Genomic DNA, 16,591 nt, shown 5'->3' with positions numbered 1-16,591 from the left:
TAGGAGTAAAAACAGGTGCAATAAGTCTAATCCAACTCATTCTGATATTTAGAATTCCTTTCTGATATTGTTTTGACCATTAAGGATCATCTTGTCATTGAAATATCAATATCAATGTCATTATTCAATAACTCGATTTTTTAAAACATGAACATGAAAAATATAACAATTCTAAATATCTCCCTTTAACTTTTATTTGGTTTGGGTGCTTTAATTAGAAAATAAGACAAGATAAGATGCTGGTTAGTGTGATGGGTTTTTACATGAAGGATTTTCCAGTTTTCCATGGCAGAATATGATGCACGGAACTCCAGCAGCATGGTAGCCACATCGCCGAGTGTCGCACTTGCCTGCACACTTGCATACTCGGTGGTAAGGGCTTCAGACATTTTGATGGCCGTAGCGTACTAAAGTGCTCCTCCCATCCATGTTCCACTGGCTCTAATCTTGCCTCAGGTTCCTTGGCTGTCGCAAGCAGGTGGCAAGCCCTATGCACCAGAAAAGCACCATGTTTGATGTGACCTCTGATCACACTTGTGGGAGGGATAGCATCAATTCCAGCGCTGGCACTGGTATAGCTTTACCTGAGGTTATCAAACGTCTCAGCAGTTGTACTTGACCTGGCCCCTGCCCGGACACGTACCAAGTACTTTTCTGTCTTGTTCTGTCAAGGTGTCTGCCTCTCCAAAGTTTGTTAAATATTGTACTGGGTCAGAAGCCATAGCTGCATGTTTGGTCCCCACCTTGCTCATGCAGTCTTCTCCAGTCAGGATATGCGCCTTGATCACTGTCTTGGCTAGTGGTGCTCCACGATGAGAGACTGCTTGATGCAGTGGAAGCATGCGCCACTTCTCACCAGTGCCATACTGCTGCCAGATCTCCTTCACCCCCAGTGCTTGGAAGTATGGGGTGTAGTATAGCAGTAATGCGAAGGTGTCTGTATCATTGGAGACTATGACAACTCTCTTGCTCTGTTTCACACGAACACATCACTCCAAATGCACCACCAATCTGGTGTCAGCCTCCTCAATCCTAGCCTGGTAAACACCCCTTCCCTCCGGAAATCCCATGCATTGCATTGCATTTGGTTTCAGGAAGGAGGGTCTGGGATTGCTCACAGAGTAAAGCTGCCCGAACCGCTGCGCATACGAACCAATCAGCGGCTGCTAGGGGCGGGATCATCCAATCACCTGCCTAGTAGCTTGAAAAAATGAAACTCCGTCTGTCATCGATTCTGCGCCCGGAGTCTCAGATGCAAGTACGCTGTGAAACAAAATGTGTGTCGCAAGCTTCTTCCATTTGACGGAGTGAGGTTACCTCAATCCAGCTCAAGAGGTCTGAGATCTTTTCACCACCAGCCGCCTTTGCTGGGAGCACCTCATCTTCAGAGACAACAGAGCTGACAATGATGGTAGCATTGCCACAGGCTTGACTGCACACCATATCCCGAACTAGCAGCGGGAGATTCCGCTTGTTCTCCTCAGACGACCAGAACTTGTCAAGTTGCTGAGGGATGGGCGTGTCTCTGTTCATGCCAATGATGTCGATTCCTGTTCTTGAGTCTGTGTGCCGCATGCGCTCCCCTTCCTTTAGAGACATCTCAATGTAGGAATCGAGTATGAGATGGATGAACCCTGGCTCTTGGCAGAGGGATAATGTTGAGCTGATGATGGCGTTGATGACAGCACCTAAAGTAGGGAATCGTGCAAGTGGCATCTGCCGCATTTTCGACATGAAATCTACAACAACATGAGTGGCAAGAGTAGACTTTGGACTCCATTGGGTGAGATCAAGTTCAGGCTCAATCTCACTGACAAGTTTTGACTTATTGACATGAGCTGGAAGGTCACCATCAAACAAGGGAGATGCTGAGAGCACATCATGAGTAAGTATCTGCCGGATGTTCATGCCCCGCTCCATAGCAATGTCCATACTCCTATGTGCCTCGGCCATGTCTTTGGATGAGACTAACTTCTGCTCCTTCAGAATGGTTGTTGGCGTCTTCTGCGGTTGCTAGTTGAACTGAGGTAACTTACGCTTTGATATGGTTGTGCTCATTTTCTTGGTGTTCTCAACTAACCTCTCCTGTCTGTATGAGCAGTAGACACGGTCCCCATTTTTTAGACAATTGAGCAGGCGTGGAGTGACCCCTCGGTCAACAGCTTGCTTTTTGAGCAGATTTTGCTGTGGCACAGGCACATTGACCATCATTGAGTATGGATTCTGACGCTCTAGCACGAAGTCCAGCAGCTTCGCCACATTCCGGTTGAATGTAAGGCGGCGAGTGGTACTCAGCGCATGCTGGAGATGGCATTCTGTATGTTTCATGGTGTGGTTGTTGGTGAGAAAGTTGAGGACATTGGTGATTGACCCAATCTCGTGGAACAAGAGCTTGAACTCTGCCACAGAATTTGCATTGTGTCTGGCTCCTACTACAGAGTGACCTCCTGGACCCTTCGACACTCGCTGAATGGTCTGCTCAACCTTCATGTCACCTCCTACAGCCCAGACCCAGCCTGGGCGATCCTGAATAACCCACTGGCCTATAGAGAAGCGCCGGTAGAGCTCAGGATGTGAGAACTCTAACACCTTGATTTGTTCAAGATACCATGAGCCATGACGCAGGTAGTTTATGCAATCACATTCTGCAAAGATTGGCATAGAGTCCGCATGTAGATTCCAGTTTCCTTCTCTTTCGGAGACTACAGCAGTCTTGATGACGGCCACCAACAAAATTCTCATTTGATTTTGTGGTATGTTTTTTTTTGTACATCACTTTTATTCCTACATAGTCTAGTTTGCTAATTTCAACACCCAATTAAAATAAAAGTTAAACAGAGATGTTTAGAATTGTTATTTTTCTCATGTACATGTCTTTTGCTGTAAATAAAATAATTTATTATGAAAAAGAATGCAATAAAAGGGATAGTAAAGTATAAAATCGTAATTGAATTATTGAAAAATGACATTGACATTGATATTTCAATGACAAGATGATCCTTAATGGTCAAAACGATATCAGAAATTAATTCTAAATGTCAGAATTAGTTGAAATAGACTTATTGCACCTGTTTTTACTCCTAACAATGGCCAAGTTATGGCCAATGTCTTTGGAATAGCAAAATGACCTTGATCATGACCTTTCAAGGTCAAAATCACCCAAAATGGTCATAACAATATCAGAAATGAATTCCACACACCCCAATTATTCAAAATGGATGTATTACATTTGTTTATACATTCAGAAACAAAAAAGTTGGATTTTCATCATAGCCGATGGCGGCCATTTTTGATTTGGCCATTGCGCCATTCGTGCCACTCTGGCGAACAAGCACCTCCGTGATTTTTCATGTCTAGGGACCCACTGACTCAGTTCAGGTGAGAAATTCCCCCAACACGAAATTGGAAACAGGACTACAGGCCAGGTACAGGACTAAGAGCAGAAAATCGGTCATATTGATGGCTTAGTCATGCAAGTGTTAATTAATTCCTGGCAGTGAATGAGTTAAATTAATGCTATCGGCTGCAACTGTAGTGAGGGCGGGTCTTCACTCGGTAGAAACAGTACAAACCTTACCCTACTTTATCATTCATTTTAAAATTAATGGAACCATAATGTACTAAACACATATCATGATGATTTAAAAAAGACTTTAAACTAACGATTGAAAACATAAAGTGTTTATGAAAAGGTTTACTAAGGTAATAAAATCAAGGGTAAAGTTTGACCTAAAAAAAAAAAAAAAAAAAAAAATCCAGCAGAGTAGTTTGCCCCTTGGTTTCAAAGGGATAAACACAAAAAAAACTAGAAAAAGTGCTCCTCGGAGCACAGGTCTCCGCCAGGTCAGGTACGTTATTCTGGCCTCCTGGTGGCGCTATAATAGGCCAATGTGAAAAGGGTGCCAACCGTGCCATTTATTCTTGCATTGACACTGCATTCATGATTTGAGGCATTTTGTTCCAAAAATGTGTTTTGCTAAATTAGACCTGCTGGTGGCGCTATAACAGGCCAATGTGAGAAGGGTGGTATTTGTTCCTTGGCCTAGTGGGAATGTGCGTGTGAAATTTCACGGAAATCGCAAGCTGTGTGTATACTTTGAGGCTTTTTGTTCAAAACGGACCAATCCTGCAAACTTTGGAAGCCAACCTTAGGCAATGAGGATGGAATATGGGAAATCGGACAGATCCGTGTTGATCACATGACTATAGTGATACTGTGTACCGATTTGCATGATGTTTGGATAAAATTTGTAGGAGTAATATAAAAAAATGGGTTTTGCACAAATCGGCCTATAACAGGCCCATGTGAAAGATTTGGGGCAGAGGTTCTGAATTGGCATCCAGGGAGTGTGTGTGCACAGCGACCGGGCCAACGGTGCCGGAGATTAGCTGGTGACAGACGGACGGACACACACACACGGACGGACAGGGGGTAAAACATACTCTCTCGCCATGCCTTCGGCCTGGCGGAGACAATTAATAAATAAATCTGAATTTACATATATATGTATATATATATTCCAAATATTATGTAACTTTCTTTTCAAAGTAATTTTGAAAATAGCAGATCTAAGCTCACAACTCGTGAATGCAACATGTTGTGAGCTTGTAGATCGGCTATTAACAAATAGCCAATGTACTGTATAGGTTTAAAGTGCTCACGTAGCGTAATCGCTTCTTTCAGGCTTGTTTTCATAGAACTGGCTGCTTATTTCTCTCACAAAATCTGGCAACAGTGGTTCCACGGCTTTGCACCAGAGCCGAGGTGAACCATGACATCACATGTTTTGCGAATTTCCCCGTATTTCCTGTTTACATGGAGACGTGTGGCTTAGAGTTCTCAAATTCTGCCCGAACCCGACCCAACGTTTTCGGGCCGGGCCCAAAACCTATGCTAATTAGTCGGGCCGGGCCGGGCCGAGCCTCGGGTTCTGTGGAGATTATTTTTTATATAGAATACAAATCTATTACCCCCCCAAAAAACAATTCAACTGCACCAAGCGGCCTAACGGTAAGGCCGAAGGAAATGAAAGTGGATGTGTTGGATGCAACTCAAAGTGAACTTTACTCAAGTATATAGGTTGTCGCCGTCCGACCTTCCTAGCCCGTGTTATTAAAGAAAAACGGGCGAAAATGGCCAAAACTCAATCGAAAATCGGTGAAAGTGACCGTTTAAGATGTTTTGGCCATTACTCTGGAATGGAAGGTCCAATCTGCTCAGTTCAAAGCTTGTTGGATGCATGACATTGAGGACACTTTACGGGTTTTTGGGCCTTAAAGTATGGTAATTGTTCGGGTCGTACTACAGTCTCTACAGTGAGAGATGCTCGGACCTAGTTCCCCATAGATGATAGGAAAATGCATTCTACAACCAAAATGTGGAATGCCCTACCAACAGTCATTAAAGGTCCTGATTCCTTATCCACACTGGGAAAAAATGGAAAAAAACATGGCAAACATCTCTGTCCTCAAATTACAATAGGACTTAGAATTCTATCCTCTACCATCTTGCCCCCAGAGAGTCAAACAACTCACTCCTTCACCGGGCTCCACAGAAAGAGCCCTGTGGGAGTGGCCTCTGCTCCCTGCCCCCCTCCCTGCGAAGCGTTGTGACATTGTAGATCAGCCATTTCCGGTGAACGACACCGCAAAGTCTATATGTAATAATTGGACAGGGAGGGCACACTATTATAATACTTTGTTTTGTTTTGTAATTTGCACAAACGTAGCACTGTGTAACACATGTGTCATGTTATAGTGTTGTGTATATTGTAATGCATTATCATACTTTGTGTGTGGAGGTCCAGGTTCATTACTGAAGTCAATTAGTGCTCCTTTAGACCAGTCACTCTTCATAGACACACAGCTGGGTGTTGGAGACTCTGGTCTGTGGTGAACACTTCTGGAATCATAATAAATGTTTAAAAGTAACATTGTGAATGAAAAAGGTCAGTTTGTTCGAGATTATTTAGTGTTGTATACCATTATACAAGTATTAGAGAGTAAAACTGAAATAAGAACATTTATTTAATTCACATTATTGCAGTGATTGAAACAGTCGGTTTATTTAATATTCTTCATTTTAACAATCCATTATTCAAGCATAAGTAAAATTCCTTGGGTTTCGGCTGCTCGACATTGCAACAACAACGAAAACAATTCATATAATAATAGAAAGACAGTAAAAATATAGCTGCAAGCAGCAGCTTGGGGCCAAGCACTGAGCTTAACACACCATAGCAACAGCATGTGGTCAATCAGTTTCATATTCCTCCAGTGGCCACTAGGGGGAGGCTAGCTACCACTGTACAATGATTGGCCGTTAGGCCATAGTTATCTCCCATGCATGTTCTAAAAATCACAGGAAGAAGTAGTTCTATAATAAAATACAAAATAGCAAATAGGTGGAGGTTATAGGTTACAGTGGAAAATGTTTGGAATGAAAGGCATAGTGTGTAAAAAAAAAAAGTTAAAACAAAAAAAAAAGTTTCATGTCTGTAGGTTAAATTATCATTCACAAACTGAACACATAGTAAACGTCTTGTTTAGTTTTTTGGGGAATTTGCACAAAGTAGCACTGTGTAACACATGTGTCATGTTATATTGTTGTGTATATTGTAATGGATTCACATACTGTGTGTGTGGCGGTCCAGGTTCATTACTGAAGTTAGGATTTTGTCCTTTAGACCAGTCACTCTTCATAGACACACAGCTGGGTGTTGGAGACTCTGGTCTGTGGTGAACACTTCTGGAATCATAATAAATGTTTAAAAGTATCATGTGAATGAAAAAGGTCAGTTTGTTCGAGATTATTTAGTGTTGTATACCATTATACAAGTATTAGAGAGTAAAACTGCTTGGGAAACTGTAAAAAAAAAGAAGAAAAAAAAGTAGAATTCTAATGCTAAAAGGAAGTACAACATCAGTTTCATAGAAAGACAGACATCCCACAGTTCCATAGCAAAAATAGCAGATCTACAAGTTCACGACATGACATGACACGACATTGGATAAAATTTGTAGGAGTAATATAAAAAAATGGGTTTTGCACAAATCGGCCTATAACAGGCCCATGTGAAAGATTTGGGGCAGAGGTTCTGAATTGGCATCCAGGGAGTGTGTGTGCACAGCGACCGGGCCAACGGTGCCGGAGATTAGCTGGTGACAGACGGACGGACACACACACACGGACGGACAGGGGGTAAAACATACTCTCTCGCCATGCCTTCGGCCTGGCGGAGACAATTAATAAATAAATCTGAATTTACATATATATGTATATATATATTCCAAATATTATGTAACTTTCTTTTCAAAGTAATTTTGAAAATAGCAGATCTAAGCTCACAACTCGTGAATGCAACATGTTGTGAGCTTGTAGATCGGCTATTAACAAATAGCCAATGTACTGTATAGGTTTAAAGTGCTCACGTAGCGTAATCGCTTCTTTCAGGCTTGTTTTCATAGAACTGGCTGCTTATTTCTCTCACAAAATCTGGCAACAGTGGTTCCACGGCTTTGCACCAGAGCCGAGGTGAACCATGACATCACATGTTTTGCGAATTTCCCCGTATTTCCTGTTTACATGGAGACGTGTGGCTTAGAGTTCTCAAATTCTGCCCGAACCCGACCCAACGTTTTCGGGCCGGGCCCAAAACCTATGCTAATTAGTCGGGCCGGGCCGGGCCGAGCCTCGGGTTCTGTGGAGATTATTTTTTATATAGAATACAAATCTATTACCCCCCCAAAAAACAATTCAACTGCACCAAGCGGCCTAACGGTAAGGCCGAAGGAAATGAAAGTGGATGTGTTGGATGCAACTCAAAGTGAACTTTACTCAAGTATATAGGTTGTCGCCGTCCGACCTTCCTAGCCCGTGTTATTAAAGAAAAACGGGCGAAAATGGCCAAAACTCAATCGAAAATCGGTGAAAGTGACCGTTTAAGATGTTTTGGCCATTACTCTGGAATGGAAGGTCCAATCTGCTCAGTTCAAAGCTTGTTGGATGCATGACATTGAGGACACTTTACGGGTTTTTGGGCCTTAAAGTATGGTAATTGTTCGGGTCGTACTACAGTCTCTACAGTGAGAGATGCTCGGACCTAGTTCCCCATAGATGATAGGAAAATGCATTCTACAACCAAAATGTGGAATGCCCTACCAACAGTCATTAAAGGTCCTGATTCCTTATCCACACTGGGAAAAAATGGAAAAAAACATGGCAAACATCTCTGTCCTCAAATTACAATAGGACTTAGAATTCTATCCTCTACCATCTTGCCCCCAGAGAGTCAAACAACTCACTCCTTCACCGGGCTCCACAGAAAGAGCCCTGTGGGAGTGGCCTCTGCTCCCTGCCCCCCTCCCTGCGAAGCGTTGTGACATTGTAGATCAGCCATTTCCGGTGAACGACACCGCAAAGTCTATATGTAATAATTGGACAGGGAGGGCACACTATTATAATACTTTGTTTTGTTTTGTAATTTGCACAAACGTAGCACTGTGTAACACATGTGTCATGTTATAGTGTTGTGTATATTGTAATGCATTATCATACTTTGTGTGTGGAGGTCCAGGTTCATTACTGAAGTCAATTAGTGCTCCTTTAGACCAGTCACTCTTCATAGACACACAGCTGGGTGTTGGAGACTCTGGTCTGTGGTGAACACTTCTGGAATCATAATAAATGTTTAAAAGTAACATTGTGAATGAAAAAGGTCAGTTTGTTCGAGATTATTTAGTGTTGTATACCATTATACAAGTATTAGAGAGTAAAACTGAAATAAGAACATTTATTTAATTCACATTATTGCAGTGATTGAAACAGTCGGTTTATTTAATATTCTTCATTTTAACAATCCATTATTCAAGCATAAGTAAAATTCCTTGGGTTTCGGCTGCTCGACATTGCAACAACAACGAAAACAATTCATATAATAATAGAAAGACAGTAAAAATATAGCTGCAAGCAGCAGCTTGGGGCCAAGCACTGAGCTTAACACACCATAGCAACAGCATGTGGTCAATCAGTTTCATATTCCTCCAGTGGCCACTAGGGGGAGGCTAGCTACCACTGTACAATGATTGGCCGTTAGGCCATAGTTATCTCCCATGCATGTTCTAAAAATCACAGGAAGAAGTAGTTCTATAATAAAATACAAAATAGCAAATAGGTGGAGGTTATAGGTTACAGTGGAAAATGTTTGGAATGAAAGGCATAGTGTGTAAAAAAAAAAAGTTAAAACAAAAAAAAAAGTTTCATGTCTGTAGGTTAAATTATCATTCACAAACTGAACACATAGTAAACGTCTTGTTTAGTTTTTTGGGGAATTTGCACAAAGTAGCACTGTGTAACACATGTGTCATGTTATATTGTTGTGTATATTGTAATGGATTCACATACTGTGTGTGTGGCGGTCCAGGTTCATTACTGAAGTTAGGATTTTGTCCTTTAGACCAGTCACTCTTCATAGACACACAGCTGGGTGTTGGAGACTCTGGTCTGTGGTGAACACTTCTGGAATCATAATAAATGTTTAAAAGTATCATGTGAATGAAAAAGGTCAGTTTGTTCGAGATTATTTAGTGTTGTATACCATTATACAAGTATTAGAGAGTAAAACTGCTTGGGAAACTGTAAAAAAAAAGAAGAAAAAAAAGTAGAATTCTAATGCTAAAAGGAAGTACAACATCAGTTTCATAGAAAGACAGACATCCCACAGTTCCATAGCAAAAATAGCAGATCTACAAGTTCACGACATGACACGTTGTGAGCTTGTAGATCTGTTTTTTTTTTCTTTCAAATAGCCAATGTACTGTATAGGTTTATAAGTGCTCATGTAGTCTAGTCGCTTCTTTCAGGCTTGTTTTCATAGAACTGGCTGCTTATTTCTCTCACCAAATCTGGCAACAGTGGTTCAACGGCTCTGCACCAAAGCCGAGGTGAACCATGACATCACACGTTGTGCAAATTCCCCCGTGTTTCCTGTTTACATGGAGACGTGAAGCCTAGAGTTCTCAAATTCTGCCCGAACCCGACCCTACCCGACCCAACGTTTTCGGGCCGGGCCCAAAATCTATGCTAATTATTTATATAGAATAAAAATCTATTACCCCAAAAAATACATTTCAACTGCTCCTTGCGGCCTAACGGTAAGGCGTTTTCAAGATGTTTTGTCCATTATCTCTGGAACAGAAAGTCCAATCTGCTCAGTTCAAAGCTTGTTGGATGCGTGACTTAGAGGACATTAAGCACATAATAACACTTTACGAGTTTTCGGGCACAAAAGTATCGGCCCGGCCCAGTAGGGCCCAGTTAGGGCCAGGCCTTAATTTTCAGACCCGTTGAGAACTCTAGCGAGGCGTAGAGTTTTCATAGATTTCCACTCTAGAAGGTGGTTTCACTTTGTTGTGGTTTCAACCCCAGATAACGCTGTTGTCGTCTAAACAGACGGCTCATCTGATATTTTATTTTGCGGTTTTCTCTAGAGAACGTTGTCATCTAAACTGGGGCCTGAATCATGTGCTGTTTTCTGTGTGTTTTACATTCTGACCTGTGATCAGTAGACTGGTGTTCATCTTTGAAGTCAATATATTTAGGCATGGACGTGTCACTCTTCATGGAGACACAGCTGGGTACAGGAGACCCTGCTCTCCGCTGATGGACCCTGAGAGAAAGAGAGGATTATTCAAATGGTTCTCACCTCACCTGACCCCAGCTCACTTTGTAAGGCTAGGACGGCTCAAGATAGAAGACAGAGTATCGACACTTGCAATGAGCCTGGTCTGTAAGATATTCAGATACTCAGAGGAACAATAAGTCTGGTCTTTAAGATACTAGAGGATCAATGGGTCTGGTCTTTAAGATACTCAGAGGAACAGTGTCCATGTACCTAACTACCTAACCTACCCTACAGTCTCTACAGTGAGAGACGCTCTGACCTAGTTCCCCATAGATGATGGGAAAATGCATTCTACAACCAAAATGTGGAATGCCCTACCAACAGTCATGAAAGGTCCTGATTCCCTATCCACACTGGGAAAAAATGAAGAAAAAAAAACATGGCAAACATGGCTGTCCTCAAATTACAATAGGACTTAGAATTCTATCCTCTACCATCTTGCCCCCAGAGAGTCAAACAACTCACTCCTTCACCGGGCTCCACAGAAAGAGTGCTGTGGGAGTGGCCTCTGCTTCCTGCCCCCACCCATCTTTTTATATAAATATAAATGTGACAGGGGGGTGAGATCTGATTATTTAACCACATCTGTGTGAACATTCAGCCAAAATATCTACAAGCTCACAACATGACACGTTTTGAGCTTGTAGATCGGCTATTTTCGGATCAAGTAGGGAGCCCTGAGGAACCACAGTGCATGTCCAAGACAAACTAAGAATCAGTGAATCAAAGATCACTTCAGCTGACAGTGAGATACTCTACTACTGTCTACATCTGTGAGCAGATAGTTGGAGTTCACAGAGATCAGTGATCTTACTTTGTGTATGGAGGTCCAGGTTCATTACTGAAGTCAGGAGGGTGTCCTTTAGACCGGTCACTCTTCATAGACACACAGCTGGGTGTTGGAGACTCTGGTCTGTGGTGAACACTTCTGGAATCATATAAATGTTTATACAATTATCATGTGAATGAAAAGGTCAGTTTGTTCAAGATTCTTTAGTGTTATATCCCATTATACAAGTATTAGAGAGTAAAACTGCTTGGGTTTCTACAGGATAAACACTTCTGGAATCATTATGCATGTTTTATCATGTGAATGAAAACTACAAGTTTGTTCAAGATTATTTATTGTTAAATCCCATTATACAAGTATAAGAGAGTAAAACCTCTTCAACAGGATAAACAAAAAAATGGCAATAAAATTAATATCAATAGAAACTTTGAAAAAAGATCGAATGCTAAAATGCAGTATAATATCAGTTGCATAGATAGAAAGATATTCCATAGATCCATAGCAAAAATAGCAGATCTACAAGCTCACAACGTGTTGTGGCATTGTTAGCTTGTAGATCTGTTATTTTCGGCGCACAACACCATAGTGCGAGGAAGTATAAATCATGCTGTAGTCCTAACAGCTCAGCCAATGAAAAGCAACGTGTAAATTAACTCTTTCATGGCCTGACATGATACATAACAGACGGACGGACAAATGGACAGACAGACAAGTAGTAAGCAAGTATAGTGCAGTTTCACCACTGAAAAGTATGTTGTGATTTGTACCACTTCATTTACAAATGTATACTATGTACACATAGTAACTTAAAATCTATAGATAAACGTTGAACAGAGGAGACACACCGTTATTGGACTATATGTCTTGGTTTTACAAATTATCTCCGTCAGGCCAGAACTATATCCAGGGATTATTCAGTCATGTGAGTCTGTCTGTGAACAGATCATCTCGGACCGATCAGTGTGAAACTTTGCATAAACACTCACAGTCGGCCAAGGAAGATATTCTACCCTAAATGATTCAAATCAGCCTTCTGGTAGTGCTACAGCTAGAGTGTGTTGGTCTATAGAACTCTTTAACTGTGTGTCGTGCAATCCAAAAGATTCAATGTGTCATATAATAGTGATTTAGTATATTGTATAATAGGAGGATTCACATACTTTGTGTGTGGAGGTCCAGGTTCATTACTGAAGTCAGGAGCTCTATGTTTAGACCAGTCACTCTTCATAGACACACAGCTGGGTGTTGGAGACTCTGGTCTGGAATCATAATAAATGTTTATACAATTGTCATGTGAATGAAAAGGTATTTCGTGTTATATCCCATTATACAAGCATAAGAGAGTAAAACTTATTGGGTTTCAAAAGGATGAACAAAAAAGAAATGTCAATAAAATGAATAACAATAGAAACTGTATAAAACATTCTAATGCTAAAATGTAGTACAATATAGGGCTTTCGCCAACTAGTCGACTAGTCGCCCCCTTTTAAGGATCCTTGTGCTGCTGTGCTGCTGTGCCAGAAGCGCTTCCTTAAAACAACATAAAAATAAAGGCAGGAGAATAATAATAATAGTAATGGCATTAAAACAAGGTAAATATCGATTAGTCGACTACCACTGGGTCAAATTAGTCGACCAGTAAAAACCCTAGTTGTGAAAAGCCCTAGTACAATATCAGTTGCATAGATAGATAGACAGATAGTTACATCGCAAAAATAGCAGATCAACAAGCTCACACCGTGTTGTGGCGTTGTTAGCTTGTAGATCCGTTATTTTCGGCACGCAACACCGTAGTATAAAGTATAAATCATGCTGTAGTCCTAACAGTGCTCAGCCAATGAAATACAACTTGGAAATTAACTCTCTCATGGCCTGCCATGATAGATTAACAGACAGAAAGAAAGCACATGCACACAAGCAGTCAGTCTGCATAGTAACTAATAATCTATAGCATAGCAATGTATAATCTATAGCTAAACATTGGATATAGAAGATAAACTGCTCTTAGACTATATGTCTTGTGTTTTTAGTATTTATCTCCGCCAGGCCAGAACGGCAGCCGAGGGGAGGGATTATGTTTTCACTTACGTGAATCTGTCTGTGAACAGCTAATTTCCGGACAACCGGAAGAATCGCCGCGATCAAAACAAAACCAACCATTGTATCGTGTTTTATTTTTATTTATTTATTTATTTTAGTGCCCCTTGATATTCAATGGAGAGAAGCAGGGAGGGAGGGAATCCATACACATTTCCCCCACACACCAGAAACTCAATGGGGTTTCTACCGTCTGCAGTGATGGGATGTTCATGACAGATTCGTTCTAAAATGCTTCGGTCGTTGGCGTGCACGTGAACGAACCCGTTCACTTCCTGAAACTGTTAGGTGCAGGCGGGCGAGCTGCTCTCCTGTGACAGACCATCAGACAGACAGACAGACAGTGGTGCGGTTGCCTTGTGATCGCGTCAGTTTTTCCACCACGGTGCACGGTGCACTCAGCCTGGGGACCTCGCCTCTCGTTAAATGTGTACAATAAATTAAATGAAAGCTGCGTTGCCACGGACAATATTATTTTTGAAATGATCCAAACACCACCGAAGAAGTGTACACGCAGAGATCACGTGACCAGAAGCAAAAAAAGGCTTCCACGTTATTTTTCTCGGATTTCTGTTGTTTTCCAAGTGTTTTTCAAAAAACAAGCCGTGGGCCAATTTTTTTTGCCCGACACTACCTCCGTGTGTGCAACGAGCCCCTGTCCGCGAGGATCGGGTTCTCTTTATCATTCTTTTTTAAATTAATGGAACCATAATTTACTAAACACATATCATGATGATTTAAAAAAGACTTTAAACTAGTGATTGAAAACATAGTGTTTATGAAAAGGTTTACTAAGGTAATAAAATCAAGTGTACTGTAAAGTTCACCCAAAACCTCATTGACTTCTATTGAGATTATAATAAATTGCAAACGGTAGAAGGTGAAATAGCGACATCTGCTGGGCCATTAACGGGAACAGCAGACTGAACGAGAACCCAGAAGTGAGCTTCAATTCCTGCAGAGTGGGTTTGCCCCTTGGTTTCAACAGGTTAAACACAAAATAAATTAATAAATACATCTGAATTTACATATATATGTATATATATTCCAAATATTATGTAACTTTCTTTTCAAAGAAAGAAAATAGCAGATCTACAAGCTCACAACGCGTCGCGAATGCGGCACGTTGTGAGCTTGTAGATCTGCTATTTTCAAATAGCCAATGTACTGTATAGGTTTAACGTGCTCATGCAGCCTAGTCACTTCTTTTGGGCTTGTTTTCATAGAACTGACTGCTTATTTCTCTCACAAATTCTGGCAACAGTGGTTCTACGGCTCTGCACCAAAGCAGACGTGAACGATGACATCACACGTTTTGCAAATTCCCCCGTTCTCAAATTCTGCCCCAACCCGACCCTACCCGACCCAACGTTTTCGGGCCGGGTCCAAAATCTATGCTAATTACTCCGGTCGGGCAGAGCCTCGGGTTCCCTTATCGTTTTTTTTTTTTAAAGAATAAAAATATAGTACCCGTAAAAAATGCATTTCAACTGGCCCTTAGCGGCCTAACGGTAAGGTCGACGGAAATATCAATGGATGTGTTGTATGCAACTCAAAGTGAACTTTACTCAGGTATCTAGTTTGTCGCCGTCCGACCTTCCTAGCCCATCTTATTAAAGAAAGACGGGCGACAATGGCCAAAACTCAATCGAAAATCTGCGATCGAAAAACGGCGAAAGTGACCGTTTTCAAGATGTTTTGTCCATTATCTCTGGAACAGAAAGTCCAATCTGCTCAGTTAAAAGCTTGTTGGATGCTTGACATTGAGGGCATTAAGCACATATTGATACACTTTATGACTTTTCGGGCCTAAAAGTATCGGGCCGGGCCAGTAGGGCCCAGTTAGGGCCAGGCCTTAATTTTGAGAACTGTAGCGAGGCGTAGAGTTTTCATAGATTTCCACTCTGGAAGGTGGTTTCACTTTGTTGTGGTTTCAACCGTCTAAACGGACGGCTCATCTGATATTTTATCTTCTGCCACGGTCGAGGCAGAAGGCCGCCACCCTAGAGCCTAGGGTCTGCCTGACGTTTCTTCCAGTTAAGAGGGAGTTTTTCGTTGCCACTGTCGCAAAATTGCTTGCTCAGGGTGGGATGTCGGGTCTCTTCTCTACATGTAAAGTGTCTTGAGACAACTTGTTGTGATTTGACACTTTAATAAAATGTAATTGAATTGAATTGAATTTCCAAAAGGGCTCATTATGTTTTTGACATTTCTAGTCAGATTTAAAGGAATATCTGGTGTCATGAAAAAATAAACTCCACAAATGGAATAATAATCATCCAAAAGTAAAATGTGTTGTTATAATAACACTGTTGTGATTCAGTCTTAAACCTCAATATATTCTCCTTTTCTCTCACTTTCATCTCACCACATGCTCTCCCTTTAGATTGTTTTACAACAGACAGATAGCAACACAGGCAAAAATAAATAAATACATGAAACAGTGAATTAATAAAATCTTTGCAGGAGCCACAACCCTCCAAAACTCCCTTTGTTCTGTTTTAATTTTTATTTGATTAACTAATGAATTCATTCATTCATTCATTAATGAAGTGAGGCACAACTACACAACTACTGCATGTGGCTCTTGAGCCTGGGATATCACATCCTACCATAAAAATCCAGTAGAAAGAATGGTTAAAGGGTAAGACCACTTTGGTAGAGGTTTGGGTTGTGTATTTACCTTTCCATGATGTAACTCCAAAGGTGGACAAGAAATCAAAAATAATTGCTCCATTGATTAGAAATTGATCATTCTAAATTTGCTCCTCATTGACTTACATTGTACGGTAAAACAGCTCTCAAAGTCACTCTTTTAGCATGTAAACGAACATGAACAAAGCTGATTCAGACAATATAGAACATCACCAAACCCAGTACTGTGTGTTTTTTTAAATAAAAATGTTAACTTCCTGCTGATTTTACTATTTGAAGATCCGGATCCGGATCCGGATCCGGATCCGGATCCGTGAATCCAGTCCGGGTTTTCTTCTTAATAAAAATAGTAAAATCAACAGGAAGT

At 41.2% G+C, this 16,591-nt stretch overlaps 2 protein-coding genes across 2 annotated transcripts in view; both read right to left on the bottom strand.

Moving 5' to 3' along the window:
* LOC308102376 (protein NLRC3-like) overlaps positions 1-8,622 on the bottom strand; it is a 46,324-nt gene extending 37,702 nt beyond the window's left edge. Inside the window, exons 1-3 of the mRNA XM_080452062.1 lie at positions 8,558-8,622; positions 6,635-6,748; positions 5,789-5,902 (exon numbers count right to left, since the gene is read on the bottom strand). Coding sequence (XP_080308188.1) covers positions 5,789-5,902; positions 6,635-6,702 — 182 coding nt within the window. The 5' untranslated portion in view covers positions 6,703-6,748; positions 8,558-8,622. The remainder of the gene's footprint in view (positions 1-5,788; positions 5,903-6,634; positions 6,749-8,557) is intronic.
* The window catches only part of LOC308102372 (uncharacterized protein), a 1,220,233-nt gene that overhangs the window by 134,197 nt on the left and 1,069,445 nt on the right, over positions 1-16,591 (bottom strand). The window lies entirely within an intron of this gene.

The sequence above is a fragment of the Gymnoscopelus braueri genome (assembly GCF_963280865.1).
Source record: "Gymnoscopelus braueri genome assembly, chromosome: 15".
NCBI lineage: Eukaryota > Metazoa > Chordata > Actinopteri > Myctophiformes > Myctophidae > Gymnoscopelus > Gymnoscopelus braueri.
Note: the sequence above shows the minus strand (reverse complement) of the source record. Positions and strands in the feature narration are given on the sequence as shown.